At 34.7% G+C, this 19758-nt stretch overlaps 2 protein-coding genes across 3 annotated transcripts in view; both read left to right on the top strand.

The window, feature by feature from the left end:
• The window catches only part of LOC123308295 (ecotropic viral integration site 5 ortholog), a 103491-nt gene extending 86333 nt beyond the window's left edge, over positions 1-17158 (top strand). The window contains exons 5-13 of the mRNA XM_044890901.1: positions 905-1264; positions 4365-4523; positions 4582-4818; positions 7890-8225; positions 8738-8905; positions 8965-9228; positions 15789-15890; positions 16078-16127; positions 17036-17158. Coding sequence (XP_044746836.1) covers positions 905-1264; positions 4365-4523; positions 4582-4818; positions 7890-8225; positions 8738-8905; positions 8965-9228; positions 15789-15890; positions 16078-16127; positions 17036-17042 — 1683 coding nt within the window. The 3' untranslated portion in view covers positions 17043-17158. The remainder of the gene's footprint in view (positions 1-904; positions 1265-4364; positions 4524-4581; positions 4819-7889; positions 8226-8737; positions 8906-8964; positions 9229-15788; positions 15891-16077; positions 16128-17035) is intronic.
• Positions 11129-12994, top strand: LOC123308278. 2 transcript variants are annotated; one of them, XM_044890877.1, is made up of 2 exons: positions 11129-11496; positions 11565-12994. In XM_044890877.1, the coding sequence occupies exons 1-2, from the start codon at positions 11131-11133 to the stop codon at positions 11580-11582; spliced, it is 384 nt and encodes a 127-aa protein (XP_044746812.1). In that variant the 5' UTR covers positions 11129-11130; the 3' UTR covers positions 11583-12994. The 2 variants fall into 2 exon arrangements, 1 of the variants encoding a protein (XP_044746812.1); XR_006537082.1 differs by having other exon boundaries at positions 11129-12264; positions 12887-12911.
• Positions 17159-19758: the final 2600 nt, after the last annotated feature.

The following is a 19758-nucleotide window of genomic DNA, read 5'->3' on the forward strand; positions in this document are numbered from 1 at the left end:
TAAACAATGCTTTTATCGAGCTTTTTGCCACTACTAGTTCTATCTTCCTCTAGGCAGCACGTTTCTCTTTCCTTTACCGCTTCCATTGTAAGTTATAATTTCCATGAATTTAACCAATTTCACCAATTATTTCATCGAAATTTCCAAAGTTTTGAATGTATCTTATGATAACCTATAAATAATGTAACTAACAAAATTACCCTTTTATAGAGGGTGAGTCTTTGATATATTTATCAGAATATTCCCGAGATCGAAAGAAACTGCAATTTTTCCGATTGGGCTCGGTTGGCGACGAAAGTTAAAAGAAAATGTCATATATTTATTTGAAAATGAGAGGTTATGTTTGAATCTCTTGTACGAAATCAAATAAACAACTATAATAAATGATATTTAGATGACTAGCAAAGCAAATATGGGTGGTTTAAAGCTGTTGTTATTGTCGAAAAGGAAATGGGAATCAAGAGAAGAATATTCAATATTTATCACCAACGAAATTGCGGTAACTCACTTATTGTATCATAAATTCTACTTCGTTCACCAAATGGAATGGAGAACGTGAGTGTTATGCTTGTTTTCCTCTTAAAGTAGCATATTTCCAAGGTTAAAATGGTATATTTAAATGATTGGTGTCAGGTTTCTAGGGGCGACATAGCTCATTTGTTTCGTTCCAGAATCGCATCTTCAATCTGCACATCAATACCGTTCCTTTATTACTATCACGATCAGAGCGAAGTAACCTGGAAATCTGCTCTCCCCAGTCTCTCCACTTTCCTCCGAAACGTCACTATTAAGAAAATTTATATTTTCATATCTTTCTATCCAGGCTGAATAAAAAAAAAAGTGTATTTAAACATTTTATTTGTGAATCTGTACATTTTCTACATATTTTTTTTTTATATTTCAGATGCCGGAAGAAGAAGCTTTCGCTGTGCTAGTAAAACTAATGCAGGACTACAAAATGCGCGATATGTTCAAGCCCAGCATGGCTGAACTCGGTGTTTGCATGTTCCAACTAGAAAATTTGGTTGGCGAACAACTGCCCGACTTGAATCAACATTTTCAGTCCCAGAATTTCCATACATCGATGTACGCTTCGGGTTGGTTCCTAACCTTATTCACAACAACCCTGACACTGCCGTTAGCCTGTAGAATAATGGACGTGTTCTTGTCGGAAGGGATGGAAATTATTTTCAAAATGGCCTTGGCCATGTTAACCTTAGGAAAAGACGATTTGATGTCTTTGGATATGGAGGGAATGCTTAAGGTGGGTTCCTAACTTAGTTCTTGGGGTACGCCCTTCTGGGCATTGGTCTCAGGTTATTTTAGCTTTGATGCAACAAAAAGGCGCCCTTACCAATCGGACGGACGGAAGAATATCGTCGCGAATCTACAATTACCTTTGAGTTCGGCTTGTTAGGTAAACTATCATGACTTGACAACTAAGAAGGGAAAAAGACATACCTTAGTTTGCCAATGTAAGAGGCACTTTTAGAATGAATAACAGTTTATAAAAGGTGATTACCTGCGATGACGTTCATAGAAAAACAAATCACAATTTTGTACTTGAAAGAACGGTTTATGAGTTTTTGAGATTCTCGTGAAATAAACGGAGTTCGCACTTTTTGAATTTTTCTGTTGGAGAGGTCAAAAGATTGAAAAAATTCAATCTTAACCTTTTTCAATTTTGCTATTATGTGGTATTATAACTAACACTGTTTGCTGTTTAATCCGGAAATGTACAATTGAATCCAATTAATCAAAACTCAAGATTTTCAAATGAATCCTATATTTTTTATTATTTCATTCGATTTTATGTAAAATATGGAGTGGTTAACTTAAACAAACCCTATAAATGAGAGAAAACAGCAATTTCGGACTGCTTGATTAGTCTGCGACTTCCGTAAACCACATAAATAAACTGAAATTCGATAAATAATTATGACATTCTTTTCTTAATAAATTTCATTTTATAATTTGTTTGTTGTGATTATTGAGGATCCATAAACAATTCATGAAATATCAAAATTTATTTATCGGATCATCGAAATTTTGTTTCAATCTGTGGTTTTCCTAAGTGAGATGCATAGACATATAGACATGGACTGTGCCTTCCCTTTCTATCTATGCATGAAATACGGTCAAAAAAAGTGACAGAGAGAAACGCACGTCGGGAATGCAGTTGTCTCTTTCTAGAATTTTGATTGGTCTACACTCACCTCTATGTGAACAAAAAAGAGACAGGTAAATTCCCGACGATCATTTCTCTCCTTCTATAAAAAAAGCCAATTTCATGCTGACATTGCTCAGTCCATGTCTCTATGTCTATGGTGAGAGGCTACAAGCAGCTCGAAATGGCTGTTTCCCTCATTACAATTTTTATCTTGATAACTCTAAAAGTTTTCATTTCATGTATAGGGTTCACTAAGGAACCCCACTCTTTTTTGCGTAGAATTGACTGAAATAGAAGAAAAGGAGGTTGTGATTTCAAAATATAGGTATATAGTTATGATAAATTCTATTTCATTTGTCCAACTTGATGATCTCCTCATAACCGACTTGTACATTTTCAGTCCAAACAGCAAGAAAAATTGAAAATTGTAAAGATTTTCCTGCGAAACCCCCCTAGCAGAAATATTTGAAAAATACCTCATAAGTCGTTGAGTTTTTACCCAAGTTATAACATTCTGTTTGAATTCTCATCAAGTGAACTGAAGATGTTATTAGGTTTCCATAAAACTAAATAGGCCATCGCGGTTAGGCACCTTGTATATTCTTCCTGGAGGGATTGAAATTTTTTTTTAACTCAGAAAAAATAGTATTCTATTCAACAGCATAGTATGATGGCTATTATTCACACGAATGACGTTTACCAAACGAGACGACGTCGACTCATTCACCAGTTTTGGGAGATTATTATATATATGTATATTCAAAAATATGCTATTTCAAATAATATCTGTTTCGGGCTCTAGTTACCCCCACCTGAGTTTTCTATTAGTATGACTTTATATGTCTCTATGTCTGTGGTGGTGACCATGAAGTTTGATAGATCATCAATGGATAATGACTGATAAATCACTAGTTCAAATTTAGAGTTTCCAAGGAATGAGTGGAGTAGTCTTCGGCTAGATTTCACGCCTATAATTGCCAAATAAAGACTCTATGAGTTATGTTTGTTTTTTAACGCGCAAATCAAATCAATAATAGATGTTGGAACCAGAGATCCTCCATATAATTCATATACAGATTTAGAATGTAATTCTACAACTAGTGTCTCTACATTCAGTGAGGAAACATTGTCACAACTTCAGAATACTTTATATTATTCTAATAATTTCTATTCATCATATATATCCAAAGATACAAGAGATAATGAAGTGTTCTTGAATATAAAAGAATGTGTTTCTGAAAAACAACAACTCGACATAGATATATTAGCCAGTGTAGTTTCTAGTCAGAAACCTTTGAAGGTGAATGTTCATCAAACAGATAAGAAGGTAGACCTATCGAATAGTTCCAGAAAAAAACGATCTCCATCTATCAAATCCACAGAAAGCAAGTCGAATGCACCTATCAAAAAGTCACCTCCTGTTTCACCATTGGACACTAATTCCCACTCTATAATTTCCCCACCAAAAACGTCGCAAATCAAAAATAAAAGTAAGAGTTCTGAGTCTAACATCAAATCATCAAAGTCTGAAAAGAAGAGCAATTCACCCACCACCCCAATTGCAGGTAGAAAAGCAAAGGTCTCTAAAAATAAAAAGACTGAGTCTAAGTTACCGGAAACTGAAACTAAAGAGGAGATTAAAAATAGTAAAAAAGGTGGAAGAAGAACAAAGGAAGAAGGCGAAGATAAGAAAAATCTAATCAATCAATCAATTTTAACTTATGTCACCTGAGGATGCTATTGTGATAGCGAAACACGTATCACGGTTTAAAAACTAATTTTTGTGAAAATAGTATAATATAAACTGTTTTGAGTTAAATTATAATTGGCGTTATGTGATCTATACAGTACAGCAATAGTGCGAGCAATGTAATTCGCTATTATTACACCCACAAAGCTTAGACATTATTGTACAGGGTGGGTAGAATGATTGTTACCTGAACCACAACTTTTTAACCCATTGAGAAAATTACGGTTTTGTGTTTCCGAGAATCACATAATACCATCAACTGCATTCCACCGCACTTCTTTTGTTTTCGGGTTATGACTTTCAGGCTATTACAGCTTTGGTCATTTTCTCCTTTTCCATTCAATCAGGTTTTTAAAACGCCAACATTTACTCGATTTATGCATTTTTAACATATCGATTTTTGACTTCGTTTTTAATAAAACGTCTTTTTTTTCCAAATTTCAGTTCTTCCAAAAAGAATTGCCTCAGAGAGCAGAGGCTGATCCAGACAATTTGATGACTTTAGCTTACAGCATGAAATACAACGCAAAAAAGATGAAGAAATTGGAGAAGGAATACATTGTAATCAAAACAAAAGAACAAGAAGAAATGACAGAACTGAAGGTGAAGGTTCCCAAACATGAACATAACCAGTGTAAAATAATCAATACTCCTCTTGTAGAAACTTCGAACGGAGAATAAACAATTGAGACATCGATGCGAGATGTTGGAGGAAGAAAGCAAGGCTTTGGCAGATCGGCTGGTTAGAGGACAAGTGAGTCGAGCCGAAGAAGAAGAAACAACCTTCTGTGTTCAAAGAGAATTGGATGCTCTGAGGCACACGCATTTAGAAACCACCCACCAGTTGTGTTTGGCTAATGAGAAAATTCGATCTTTGTCACTCATGATGGAAGAAACGGTAAGCACACAAGAAAATGTACGAAGAGGTAGAAGGGCAATGGAATTATTTTAAATCCCGACTTATAAAGGGGATTTGAAATAATTCTGCGACCCCACCACGCTTTCGTAGCAATATTATGAATTTTTGTTCCAACTATGCCACAGTTGATGACAATTTCATTTGTATGTATGCTCTTGTTGTTAATAGTTATTATGTACCAAGGATGAAATACTGTCCATTTGAGTCGAGGCTGCAAATTGATAGCCGAGGCGCAAGGGAGGCTAGCAAGCAGACGAGACAGTAGTCAGTTTTTTGCCGAGTAAATACTCATTTGTCTGCTAGCCTCTGCTACGTCGCCGTAGTTGTCAATGCCCTCAGCTGTTAATGCATATTCATATCGTTATCTTGTCGGCAACTAATGCCGACGTTTCGCGGATATATTTCCACTTCTTCGGGGCTACAAAAGATACAATTTTTCAAAGATCTTATCTTATATAAATCCATTCATATAAAATCTACCAACATAGAATGCAATAAAGGCTGAAATAACATTTAAAACTTTCAATAGTAAGAAACAAAATTTAAAAAATCCAAAAAAAAATATTTTTTTTTATAATTCAAAAAAGAGTAAAACACGAACTATACTAACATAATCAAAAATACACAAATTTATCAGCTTTTTCGGAGAATAAATTAGATTGGACGAAAAAAAAGCAACTTGAAACACTCACCAAAGTTGAAATTATGTTTTCCACCCGATGGATTTTAAAAACAGTGTAATGAACAATATAGACCAGAGACTCATGGAAACTCGAAAAAGTTCGTCAGAAAATTCTATACAAATATTGTATCGATAAATGCAATCCATCACCTTTAATGAATGTGTCAAAATTGATGCGACCCCCCATATCGTGTTTATGACAGGTGGAATCAACCGTATGATATCAATTGGTTATCAACAGAATTAACATATTTTATTTATCTTTTTTATCTTATTTTGAAATTACCTAGTTGAATATTTATTTTTGAAATAGAATTATGAATTATGATCTCAGGAAATAAAATACCAGACACTTGTTTATAATGAACACCGAACACCAATATTCAAACTAAGTTCTTATTTCACTCGGAAAATTGGAGTTATTATCACAGGCACTTATGTTTTCACTGAATCGTGGATTTTCATTTTCTATCTTCAGTAAGTGAAACAATGGATAGATAGTTTCATTGAAAACTGCCGTAAATCGCCGCTCTCGTAGCGTGGCGTATCATAGTGACAACAGCACGACACAGACGAAAAATGCAGATCATAGGTTATTTGTGTTCTGTGATAGATATCTTGATCTGTTCTCCAGTTTTAGGACGTTTCTGAAAAAAGATTGTTTCAAATATTTCGCTATATCTTGGTTTATTTTCGAGATATTTGAGAATTTTCAAAATATTTTTGTCAGCATGTTTCATGTGATACTCTTAACGGATCATAGCAATTAAGTACCATTTCAGAGATATACAGGAGAGTCGATATTTTTTTTGCATCAGATTTGTCGAAAAGCATCCTGTTTTTCAAAAATGTTACCCGTTTCGAAGATACAGTTTTTCAACTTCATTCTTGTCATGTGGCACCTTATATATAAACATATTTTTCATTTATTCAGAGATTTAATTCATTTTATGATTTTTCTTCAATTGACATAATTTCATATAGGATGAAGAAATCATATGAAAGTTTCTTAATATTGTAACGTTTTCTTCGCTTGATTAAAACGTCCAACTTATTAAAATTATTTATTTACACTTAATACACTTATAACTCACAAACTAACTATTACACTACTATTTATTTCCACTCTTGTTTATTTCTACTAGTCGCTTGCACTGTAACTGTACTTGTACTTGCCTACCTGCTCCTCGTCTGGGCTTATATAGGCGCCGGAAACATTCAGGTACCTTCGCGGTTGTTCTAGAACCTCGCGACCGCTCTGGTTCTCGAAAGGTCCGACCGCAAGGGCCGGACTGGTTACAATATCATGAAAAATACACATACATTGAATAGAAACATAGTACGAACTCGAAAGAGGACTAAAGTAAAAAGTAAGACGCATATATAAGATTTATTCAGGGTGAGTCATGAATACTTTTAAGTATATATTTGACTTTTAAGGTCCAAAGGAACACTTTTATGCTTTACCATTTTTCCGAATCGGCACAGTTTAAAAGATATAAACATTTTAAGTTTTCATATTGAGCTATGCCACCCCTGGAGAAACAAAAATTCCCTTCAGCTAAATCTATCACACAGATTTGCATTCAGCCAAAGTACCCAATTTTTAGAATATCACAGATACTCTTCTTGACCATCAAATTATTAGAAATCGACGCATTATACAGAAGTGGGTTGTATCTTTTGTTGGAAAAAGATTTTCATCAAATAAATGAAAAACTATATTCCGAAATTAATTTAATTCGATAAAACCGTTTCTGAGATAGAACTTGAAACATTTTTTATGGTTTTTCAATAGCCTATATCTTTTAAACCTAGTCGATTCGGAAAATCTAATGTTAACATATTTGTACTAGTCAAAGACTCACCCTGTATATAAGGTGTCCCATGTCAAGAATGAAGTAGAAAAACTAAATATCTTTGAAACTGAGGACATTTCTGAAAAACCGGTAACAAGGAGCTTTTCGACAAATCTGTGACTTGAAACTGCATTGGAGAATATAGGGTGTTTCATTTAAAATTCCTGTGTGAGTACAAACGATACCGCAGCGAGTTCTCAGTTTTATGTCCGCTGTCAACCGGCGAAAACTGGGGTAAAACACTGCAACAATAATAGCACTTTTTAATTTTGAACTAATAATTTCACAAGCTTTTTCAACTTTCAAAACACGGCAACATTAATAGCACTTTCGTAACGAACATGTACTAGTTTTTTCAACCCACATTCATGCGCATACCTGAACGTTGATGAACGACAATTTTTTCTGCGTTAATGCTATTCTCTCTGTATCTGCGTCCAGTTTTGAACCCTAATTTACCCATATTTATAAATAACTTTGCGCTATAGCAGTAATTTCATCCTTTCCAGCACACTTCAAGGCAATCTTCAATAGAAGAGATATCCATGAAACAAGAACAGTTACAACAGAGAGAAGAAATGATCGAATGTCTACAGGAAGAACTTGTCAAAGTTAGACTGAGAGAAGCTGAAAATGATGCTCTCATCAGGGAACTCAGGAGTAAGATACACGAGCTAGAGGAAGACAAAAAAACTCTCAGGGAGACCGCTCCGGATAATAGCGTGGCTCATCTTCAGGAAGAATTGATTGCGGTCAAGCTGAGGGAAGCTGAGGCGAATTTGTCCTTGAAGGATCTCAGGCAGAGAGTTAGTGAGCTGAGCGCACAGTGGCAGAGACATTTACAGGTAAGAAATAAGTTTTGAGAAACTGTCGAATATTTGTTTACCGAAGAAGCTACCGATTATCCGTTCACTTCAAACTTCATTGGTCTTCGAACGTTGGAAGCTGGATCGTTCTGAGATGACGTTCATAGAGACTCAGGTCAAAAACTCTGGCACTTGAGAGAAAATGGCCAAGTCTATTGGCTGCTGCAATGACCTAGTTTTCCCTTGTGCCGGTGGTGTAGGAGCACTGGCGAAACTGTTAAGAGGGAATTATACTACGTGACTTTTGATGCGGTTGAAAGGAAATTTGGTCTTTTTCCGATTCCCTTCAAACAATACAGGGACGGAAAATAATGTAATAGTTGATGTTACCAATAAGTGCAAATTTTACATCAAGAAATAATGACCGTGTATAAAAGTCTGTCCGAGTTCGCGAAGCAGCTCGTTAATTCTCGAGTATTCGAGAAGCGACAAATACACAAAGTCGTTCGTAACAATACTAACCGAAGTAATAGATGCAATTACATTTACAGGACCACCAGAAGGAACAGAATCAATCTGGCGAAAGCCACAGCACACCCAAAAAACTACTATTCTGGGAAAATCGTCACAATGAAACTCAGAAATTAGAAGATGAACTCATGACTACCAGAATAAGAGAAATGGAAACCCTAACGGAACTGAAAGAATTGAGACTAAAGGTAATGAGTACCTTAATTTCCATATTATCTTCCTAAATCTTACCTCCGATCAATTTCAGGTAATGGAATTAGAAACTCAAGTTCAAGTGAGCACAAATCAACTAAGAAGACAGGATGAACAAATCAAGAAGCAGAGAGAACAGCTGGAAGCAGCTGAGTTGAGAGATCGAGAAGCGGCAGCTAGACTACTCGAGGAACAAAGAAGATATTCTGATCTCGAGAGCAAAATGAAAGATGAACTCATGAACGCTAGAATTAGTGACGCGGAAAAGACGCAGGCAGTTGCGGAATTGACTCAACAGATTAGTGAATTGGAGCTGAAGGTGAGAAATTCCACAAAATGCACATTGAATTTATACCGGTTGTATACATCTTCGACTTGTACTTACTGCATTGCTCATTTCGAAAGTTTGCATAAGAAGATTATATCCGATTATCCGAATTCTTTTTTTTTGCCGAGTTGCCACAACTGTCTTTTATAGGGAATTTAGAATCAAGTTCCTCGGTTTTAGAGATATTCGACATTTTCGAAAAATAAGAAGATTAACACCCTTTGCCTCTCTTTGAGGTTGAAAGACTGCAAATGAAGGAATTTCTGCAATCTGTTTTTTGATAGCATTCCTGGATAGATGCGCTTTCGAATGTAATTTATGATTTTTGGGCCGAATGCATAGTTTTTGTTTTCAAACAGAGATCTAACTCTGATTTTTTATTATCGGACTATTTCCTAGCACTAAAGGTCGGACCCATTGCTACATGTCCTAAGACAGGCACAACCCCTCGTTCTCTTTCATGCACCTTCTTTTTGTTTCCGACTGAACCAGTATCGTCAAATTTGGCAACCAGTGGCACATCGTTAGCAGCGGATACATTTTTTCCAGGATGTCGTTCGTTAAATAAAGTCGCTGTTGTTCGCGCGGAGTCGTTATTTCTAAAAAATAATTTTATCTTTTTCACCCTTTCTTCTACAGAAAACGCCATTTTAAACTTAAACCAGTCCGATAACATTTTGCATCATAAATGGTCCAGCGTAGTTGACTATTTGGGGACAAATTGGAATAATTATTTGAAATTTCAATTTTATTTCCATAGAATGATGAATATACTTATACAATAAATGTGCTACACAATGAACAAAACATATTGGAAACTTATCAAAATTGTCCCTTGTCAATTTTTTTTTTGACAAAAATTAATACTTTTTGGACAAAAAATTAACAACATTAAATACCTTTGAAATGTGTCTGATACGAATAATATTCTAGAGTTAAATTCCGCATTGCCTCTTTCACTATTTCCGCTGGTATTTCACTATCGATGGCTATTTTAAGCACGATAGTACTCGATACGATCGCGATCTTCAAAATTAGTTATCGGAACACACTTTATCCCTTTTCAAAATCAAGAGGTTGTGCTCACTCCCGTTTGGGGGTTGAAGGGGGATGGAGAAAGCGAGTTCCCCCTCGAATCATAAATTGGCGGATCCGAGCAACATCTCTTTAATATATGATTTTATATGCATCTGAATTAATTTCTTTTATTATTGACCTGTCAGAAAGCATGATATATTTATAAATACGATTTTCTTGGTAAGGGTCACTGCCGCGACTTTGAACGTTTCCACTGCTTGATTATGGTGATATACTATTCCTGCAGTCTGAGAGTTTGAGCAAATGGATACATGCTGCCATTTTCACTGTGAGAGTGAATTCAGTCATCAAACCGACTACTGACTTCGATTGATGTTTTGAGCGATAGTGTTCTGTTAGTTCGATTTAAATCGTAAAATTTGTTGATCTTATACCATCGGGTATTGTGTATCTGAATTCATTTCGTTTATCATTCATGTTCGTTTTTGTTCACGAAAAGCATTTTTCTCGAAAACGGTCGACTTGTTGACTTCAGAACATTAACGGTTTCACAAAGCTTGATCGAGGAATCGAACACTTGACTGAAGGATAAACGTCAATTTGTTTTCAATCGACAATTCAGTCACGATCATGAAGAATATCATTGTTGCATCAAATTATATTACATACATTTATTCAATGCTTCTCAATTGCGAATTCTTCATTATATTATTATAAAATCGAGAGCATATGCGTGGCGAGTAGACGTGCGAATGCTGGGCTCCAGTTAAATGGTAGAATTTTACTATCACGAACAACTCAGAGGTGAAAACTTAATATCAACATAACACAAAAATTGTCCAAATAATACGGAAAATGGTTTTAACACGGGAAATGAGGGATGAATTAGAATCGGCTGTGAATAACGCTGTCCATAAATGCCTTACCAGTGATGCAGTCATAAAAACGATTGTAAACAACGTGTCCGAAGCGATAATGAAAACAATGGAAACGAAGTTAGCTGAAATGGAAAAATCCGTCAACACTATACACGATAAATTATCGAGTATGAAAGAGGAATATGATTATAAAATTTCTGAACTGAAAACCGAAACTGAAATTGCCAAGTCGGAAAAAAACACTTTACAAAAGAAGTTCGATCAAATGGATCAATTCTCAAGGAGGTCAAACCTAAGAATTTTGAATTTCGAAGAGAATCCGAGTGAACAAATCAGGGAAGAAGTAATAAAGTTGATGAATACAAAATTGGCTATCAATCTAACCCATAAAGACATCGACATATGTTACAGAGTGGGAAAGAAAAATGAAGGAAAGGCGAGAGGAGTCTTCATCAAACTACATGACTATATGGTTAAGCACAAAATCTATAACAAAAAGAGAATGCTGAAAGGGACTGGAATCATTATAAGGGAGGATTTAACAGGTCCTAGAATGGAATTGCTGGGCATGGCTGTTGACAAATATGGTATGCGAAACGTCTGGACTGATTCTGGTAGAATATTTATAAATAAGGATAATAAGTTACACAAGATAATATCTAAAGATGAGTTAATGAACTTACTGTAATTTTTTGTAATTTCTTGTACTAAAGAGGGCACTTATATTTTCAGTAAAAAAGATGTTGTGTTTTCTGTTCCCTGAGATTAGATGTGTTTTTTTTTTATTTCTCATATTTTTGCTGGAGTTTAGTACTATTCGCCCCAGAAACAATTGTATTTTTGATACTTTTTTTTAAATTTTTTGTTTTTCTGAGGGATGTTGGACATTTTGGATACATTGGATAGTTATGAGGAAGTTATTACGAAGACAAGTCCTAGTTTACACGATTATTTTGCGGGAAGAGACAGCAGGTTGGCGGGTGCATTGGGTGTTATACATTTTAACATTCGGAGTCTGAGGAAGCATTTTGATGAATTGCTCGTATACTTGGAGAGAAACTTGAATAATTTGGATGTCATAGTCCTGTCGGAAACATGGAATCTTGATTCGGTAAGTGAGTTCACAATACCAAATTATACGATTTATTACAACGAATCGAAAGCAAATCAAAGTGATGGTCTTGTGGTTTATATAAGGAACTCCCTAACATCAGATGTTCAAATTATCTCTTTGGCCGAAACTAAGCTCCTGAGAATAACTTTCGATATCAATGATAGAAATAAACAGACGAAATGTGGAATTACAGCATCTTATCGCCCCCCATCAATTGATGTACGAACCTACTTAGATGATTTAGATAGATATTTCTCTACTTTGAAATGGGAACCGATGGAGTTGTTTTTAGGGGACATTAATGTAGATTTGCTAGACAAAGTTTCTATAAATACAAATGGTTATAAAAACATAATGAGCCAAAATGGGTTCGTTTCAACCATCAATAAACCAACGAGGGTAACAAAAGACTCGGCAACAACAATTGACCATATTTTTATCAGACAAGCTAACTATCTACTGAACAAGATTGAACTCGACCCACTCGTTGTACATAGTAGTATAACAGATCACTATTCGACGCTCATTATGATATCACGACTAACCACAGCTAACGTTACACCCAATATAACACACAGATACAATATAATCAATTATAATAAACTGAGATCAATTTTAGAGGTGGAAAGATGGAGCGAGATTTTATCGTGTAAAGAGACACAGAGAGCTTATAGTGTCTTTGTTGATGTGTTGGGGAAACATATCGCTGAGTCAACTGAAACAATGCTACGCAAGAAAGGTAGAAACAAGCTGAAGCCGTGGATAACAGAGGGGTTGGTGAAGTCGATCCATACCAGGGATCAGATGAAGAGGAAATTTCTGAGGTCTCCTACACCTGAACTCGAACTGGAGTTTAAAAAATATAGGAATAAACTCAATAGTCTAATAAAATTTACGAAAGATAATTATTATAAAAATAAACTGGATGCATGTGATAATTGTGGGCAATCCTGGAAAATAATTAATGAAATTTCAAATTATAAACCAAAAAAAAGTAATAATGTTGAGAATGTTTCTTTATTAGAGCATGGTGATAAAGTCATTACAGATAATGAAGAAAAAGCGAATTATTTCAATGATTACTTCATCAATGTTGGAAAAAGGATGGCCAACAGAATTGAAAAGTGTGAGTTACCTGAAAATTTTTTAAAAAAATCTACAGTGGCCTCATCGTTGTTCCTTCGACCTGTTGATGAGAACGAAATAATTTTGGCAATATCGAAACTCAAAAATAATTGTGCACCGGGCCCTGACGGAATCACTACAACCGTCATAAAAAGCATTCATGAATACATAGTAACACCACTAACACATATCATTAACCTATGCTACACAAATGGCAATATGCCAACACAGTGGAAAGAGTCTAATGTAACGCCTATTTACAAGGCTGGAAATCGAAATAATGTTGAAAATTATCGACCAATATCAGTGATTAACAGCTTTGCAAAAATTTTTGAACAGACCATCAAAGTGAGGTTGATCGAATTTTTTGATAAACATCATGTAATCACTCCACAGCAATTTGGATTTGTCAGCGGTTCCAGTACGGAAGATGCTGTTTTAGATTTCATAAAATATACCGTTGAGGCTTTGGATGAGTCGTCGAAGTGCTTGGCTGTATTCGTGGACCTGGCGAAGGCCTTCGACACTGTGTCACACTCTCTCCTGTTAAATAAACTTTCTGATTGTGGTGTAAGGGGCCATACATTGAAACTATTTGAAGATTATTTGTTCCAAAGAAAGCAGAGGGTAAAAATTGGAGATAAATTCAGCACATCATCTTTTGTCACTGGTGGAGTACCACAGGGGACAGTTTTAGGCCCCATCTTGTTTCTGGTTTACATCAATAGCCTAACTCAGATAGTGAATTTCCAAGGACATATTGTATGTTATGCAGATGATACAGCCATAGTATTCAAGGGAAAATCTTGGAAAGAAGTACATAATAATGCTGAGACTGATATGCAGAAATTTCAATGCTGGTTGAATAATAACCTGTTAAGTATGAATATGGATAAAACAAAGTACATGGAATTTTCTCTGATATCTAGCGAACATCCTACTGAGATGAAATTTCACATTCATAAAAATACTTGTAATAACAAAGATGGAAATAATTGCTCCTGTCCTTCTATAGAAAAAGCTGAAACTGTTAGGTATCTGGGAATTTTGATTGATCATCACTTGCGATGGGATAAACAGACTTCCAATGTTGCTGAAAGATTGCGACTTCTCCTCTATAAATTCTATAGGCTAAGAGATATTCTTTCTAGAAAAAACTTATTAACTGTATACAAAGCTCTGGCTGAGTCAATTATACAATATTGCATTATGGTGTGGGGTGGTACTTTCGACAACTCATTAAGGCATTTACAAACAACCCAGAATTCAATAGTTAAAATCATATTTAGGAAAGAAAGGCTTTTTCCAACTGACCAACTGTACCTAGAGACAGGAATACTCAATGTGAGATCTATATATAGTTATCAATGCTTAAAATGGATGTTCTCGAATATGAATAAGTACAACATTATCACAGTTAAAACAACCAGATCTACTGAAAACCGAAATGTTGGTATCCCCCTCTTCAGAAAGGCACATACACAGCGTTTCCTCCCTTACTTTGGTCCAAAGCTGTATAACCTGCTTCCTGCACATCTGAGAAATGTGAGCAACTTCAGGCAGATCAAAACGGACCTCAAAAGCTATATCATAAGTAATCCTTCGATTTTTGATATTTTCTAGACGATCGTGATGAACTTTCTTTCTTTTCTCCTTTGCGCCCACCCCTCCTTTCTGCTGTCTCTTCTATTTTTCTAAGTTGTTGAAGAGTAATTGTTTTCCTTTTGTTTCTTTTATAAAAATATGCCACATGTATTGAATGCAGCTCATCCAAGGGCGAGTGAGGGGCACAATACAGGCAATATGCCTAGGTGCATTTCACCGTCCGGGATGGTGTGAACATTTATCGTTTATATTAAAAGTTTTTTCTGTACACACACGGAAACAAATAAATGTTATTATTTATTTATTTATTATTTATTTATATTCAGAAATGAAGAGGTTTCAGTGATTTCATTTTGGAAATCGAGTTACTGTATGAAATTTGTTGTCGCTTTAGAACTTGCTTTCAAAATGTTCAAATTTTCCAGTGCCGTGAATATTTGTGAAGAAAATCCCTTTCTCCGCCACTGAATTCGGCTAGGGTACAAATAAGTAGCTATTAGCAGTGGAAATCTGTGTACAAAAGCACAATCTTCTAATTCGAAGGATATTGATGCAAAAATTAGAAAAAACATCTCCTTCGCGACACAAGAGTTTCCATTATAGGACAAAAAATATAAAAAGGTTTTCGAAATCGTCTGAATACCAATTTTCGCAAATAAGTCAAAAACGGAGCATCATAGGAGGCTAAGATTTTGACCATCCTTTGTTTATCGGAAAAAGAGCTGGGAAACGTTTTGCTCTTTTATTTTCCGACATGAAATACTCCTCTAAGGTTATTCATCTACTTATAGAGTCAAGAAATCGCAACGGAAGGTGAGCTCAGGATACATTCGGTCGATGAGAGTGAACGTGTACGAGAACTTCAGGACAAAGTGGCAGATCTACAGGCGGAGGTGAGCGATTAGATTAGCGAAATACTAAAGCGAAAATTGCACCAGTTCGACCTGTTAATAACACATAATTAACCGGCACATTTGCTTATGCTTCAACAGCAATTTTTCGAATTAACAAAAAGTTCCACTTATTCATATATAATCTGACACCTGTGTGATTTAAATTTGCTAATAATGTATTGTACAGTTTCCTACGCCAATAACCAGCCCGGACACAGAACCCTGGAGATGGGTCGAGTAAGTTCATTTTGCTTTGTGTTTGCAGAAACTTCAGCACTTATGCATGTTTATGTTGAAATATATTTAATGGTTATTTTTTATTGTGATTTGAGTGAAAGCGCTTTTTGTAAAGAGTTCGTATAGGATGCTTATTTTAAAGGTAATAAATGTCCCATTAGAAATTTCATGTATGTTGTAGTTGAATGCTACGTCCATTGAGGATGGACTTTTTGTTGTTGTTGTAGAAAATAATGTTTCACATAATTGATTATGGAATTTCTGTATTAGAATTTATTTGGCTATTTTCATCATGTTGGCTGGCGAATATGGGCCGATACGTTGGATAGAATAAGCCAGATTGATGGAAATGCCCAATAATTCCTATTAGTCTGCTGAGAGTCACTTCTGAAAACGTTCCCTCTAAAAATTCACGAGACATGACCTTACTTCTTCTTGCATGAGGTAGTCAGTGAATTAGGAAAAAGAGATTTTTCATTGAAGAATGATAATCCAATTTTTCGCAACAAATGAATAAAATGAATTGGTGGCACAATGGCAGAGACAGAGACCAAGTGGAAGTATTGAGTTCTAATCTTGCTGGGGGCATACATTTTTTCATTCTTTGGTTTGGAATAGTTAAAGTGGATTCAAATTTGAAGTGTTTTCATCTTTTTCACCAGTTCCTCGGAACATTTTTGGTCTAATGATACCTTTTCGTGTTAGAAAGTATTCTGCTTTTATGAGTTCACTGAGTTCCCTAGGTCGTTCAAATATTGAAATTTCGCGATAAAATCATTAAATTCAATTTCATTCCTTCTTGCCCTATATTTGAGCTTCCTTCAATTCTTCATAATATTTTATTATACCATTGGAGTGCATGTTACTGACTATGTTATCTCTGCAGAAATACAATACCAATATTTTAGGTCATGAGATTGGAGGCCTTCAAAAAACGATGGATAGGCAACGGTAATCAATGTCTACAGTCAAGGTCATCGTCGGTAGACAGTACAGATGATGATATCAAATTTCGCCTTGACGACCCTTCACTTAGGCTTACAATAGCAGATTCCCCCACCTCCCATGATCATCCCTTTGGCGATTTCTCCACCACAGTTACTTCAAATACGGACCTTCTTAAAGATAATAGTGAAGATTTAAAAAATCATCAACCAAAATCCCCCGTTTGACCATATTCGACTGTGTTAAAAATGTAGTCAATTGTATTCTGCAAGTCCTAGAATTATCCATTGATTATTTGTGAAAAATGATAGATGAATCTGTTGAAGGAAACGGTAGTATTGAAATTCTACAATTTTCACTCATTGTTATTCATGAAGATGAATTTGTTGTTTCAGTATTACTGTTGTTATTTATGATGTAGTATTTATTCAACATTATTGTTTTGAATATCGTGGTTTCTGGTTATTGAATGAATTTGTTTTCCAACATATGTAAGCAATAAAATAAAATGGTTAGATATAAAACATTCCACAGTGTCAAAAGCGAGTCATTCATAAATGTAGGCTTTGTATGATGATAGTCGGTAGGTTTTTACAGGAATCGAATTTTTCTCCGTTTTTGTAAAATTTTGACTGGAACCATATTTCTTACACAATAATCAATTTAGGTATGATATTTATTATTTGAATTTTAAAAAATGGATTACGACCACGATTCTAATCAATCAGATTTTCTTGTTGAAAATAATTTTATAATAAATATTAATATTAATTCTTATAGTTTTCATAGAATTTTTAACTGACGACAGCTTTTTTATTGAATATTGTCAACTTTATTTTTATATGTTATGTTTTTAACAATCAGTATTTTATTGGCTCTGTACTTAGTGGTAATATACCTAATGAGATTGTTTCAGAGTTTAGGATTAAAAAATTCAATAAGTTATCTGATGCTTATTCATTTTTTTTTGTATCCTTTCTTAAGATCTGACAATCTGAATTCAATAAGATGTATTATTGTAATTTCTTATTGAAATAGTCATTTTTCTAGTTAAATACGATTCGTCAGTATAATATTTCACTACAATTTTTTTAACATTCCCATTTTCCAAAGAGAAGGAGTTTTGATATGAATTTTTTAATGGTGAATAATGTAATTGATCAATAATTGTTGTTTTTCGAAATTTCTCTAACTGCATTGGCTACGAGACTATTTTATTTTTTATATAATTAATTGCATTTCGAATTTCAAATACAGAAAATTCTTGTTCTTAAAAATTTTCAACTTGTGATTTAATTGTGCAATCAGATGTTCTTATTTATTTAGCAATTAGTGATTTATGTTATGTTTCTTCATTGCAAAATTAAAATATTTTATTTCTAATGATCAGTTATTTGTTTAATTAATTCAGATTTTCAAACATAATTTGGTATGGTATTATTTTGAATATTTGTTAAAAATGTATAATTATGTATAATTTAACAATAAAATGTCGATGTTTCAAATATTTCATTGTTCTACACTAGGAAGCAACATATTTCTCGCAAGAGGTGTAACCTCCTCTTTCCCTCTTTCAAAAAGTCTCCCCTACTAGAGACAGTTTTCTATATTCTAAGGTACAAGCAAAACGATTAATTGAAACCGAGTTTCTATTAATTTTATTACAATAAATGCGATAAGATATAGCTGATTGATCCAGTTCAAAGAAACACAACGGTTTGTCAAGGTTCCATTGACCAGAGAAAATAAAAAAAATTGCATTATCTTTAACAGTCAAGAAAAATAATATAAACAATACAACAAGGTGATGAAACCATATTTCAACTTTTAAAGCAAATAAATATACAAAATTAAACTCAATTCAAATGGCACTGCCGGTTGATTAAACTTTTTAGGGCATAATATACAGTGAACGCCATAAAACAGCTACTTTTAATTCTTACGGAAATTTAGAAGTACATACAATACGTCAATCATGGATTGCTACCCGATGATTTGGCTTTAATTAGATAGCAAAGAAAAGTGTAATGGGTTTATTCATATAACTCTGACCTCGAGCACTTTCGGAGGTTTTCGTGAACAAGAGGACCAGCACCAGCAATAATTTCGAAACTATAAATAGAACACCGACAGGGTTGAACTCGGAAAAGAATAGATGCAATTGGCAATTGTACGAGAAAAACATACAATAAATTTGTCCAAGTAGGAAGTTTAGCAGCAATCTTTGGATCCCACTGCATAATAACCCCTTCCGCCGCGGCGATGCAGTCGACTCCCAACCACTTTTTCGTTTCACTCAGCCCAAAGATTATAATCTATAATCTTTGATTCAGCCGTTACGCACGCAGATTTGAACAAATCTTGATTTTCCAACGTCCGAGCGCGCCCAAGTGACTCACAAAAAAAAAGTACTATGCAGAATAAACTTGATATCAAAAATCAAACGGGAATCAAGATAGAATGACCATGCGCGGTGAGGGTTCAAATTGGCTTTTTTAATCTTTTTGCATCCCAGAAGAAATATTCTCGGTGGCGGTTTTATCTTTCATCAATAGTCCAAGTAGGAACAACCTTCTTTTAATTAATTGCACTAGAGTAACGGTTTAGAGGACCGCACGTTACCAGGATTGCTGGGGAAGTTACACCTTACGCTTCCATAATGAGTTTGCACGCCATGACAAAATTT

This window comes from Coccinella septempunctata, chromosome 1, assembly GCF_907165205.1.
Source record: "Coccinella septempunctata chromosome 1, icCocSept1.1, whole genome shotgun sequence".
Classification (NCBI taxonomy): Eukaryota; Metazoa; Arthropoda; class Insecta; order Coleoptera; family Coccinellidae; genus Coccinella; species Coccinella septempunctata.

Bases quoted from the DNA above. Each gene is read 5' to 3' on its own strand.
- LOC123308278 (XM_044890877.1), top strand. From the start codon at position 11,131: ATGGTTTTAACACGGGAAATGAGGGATGAATTAGAATCGGCTGTGAAT.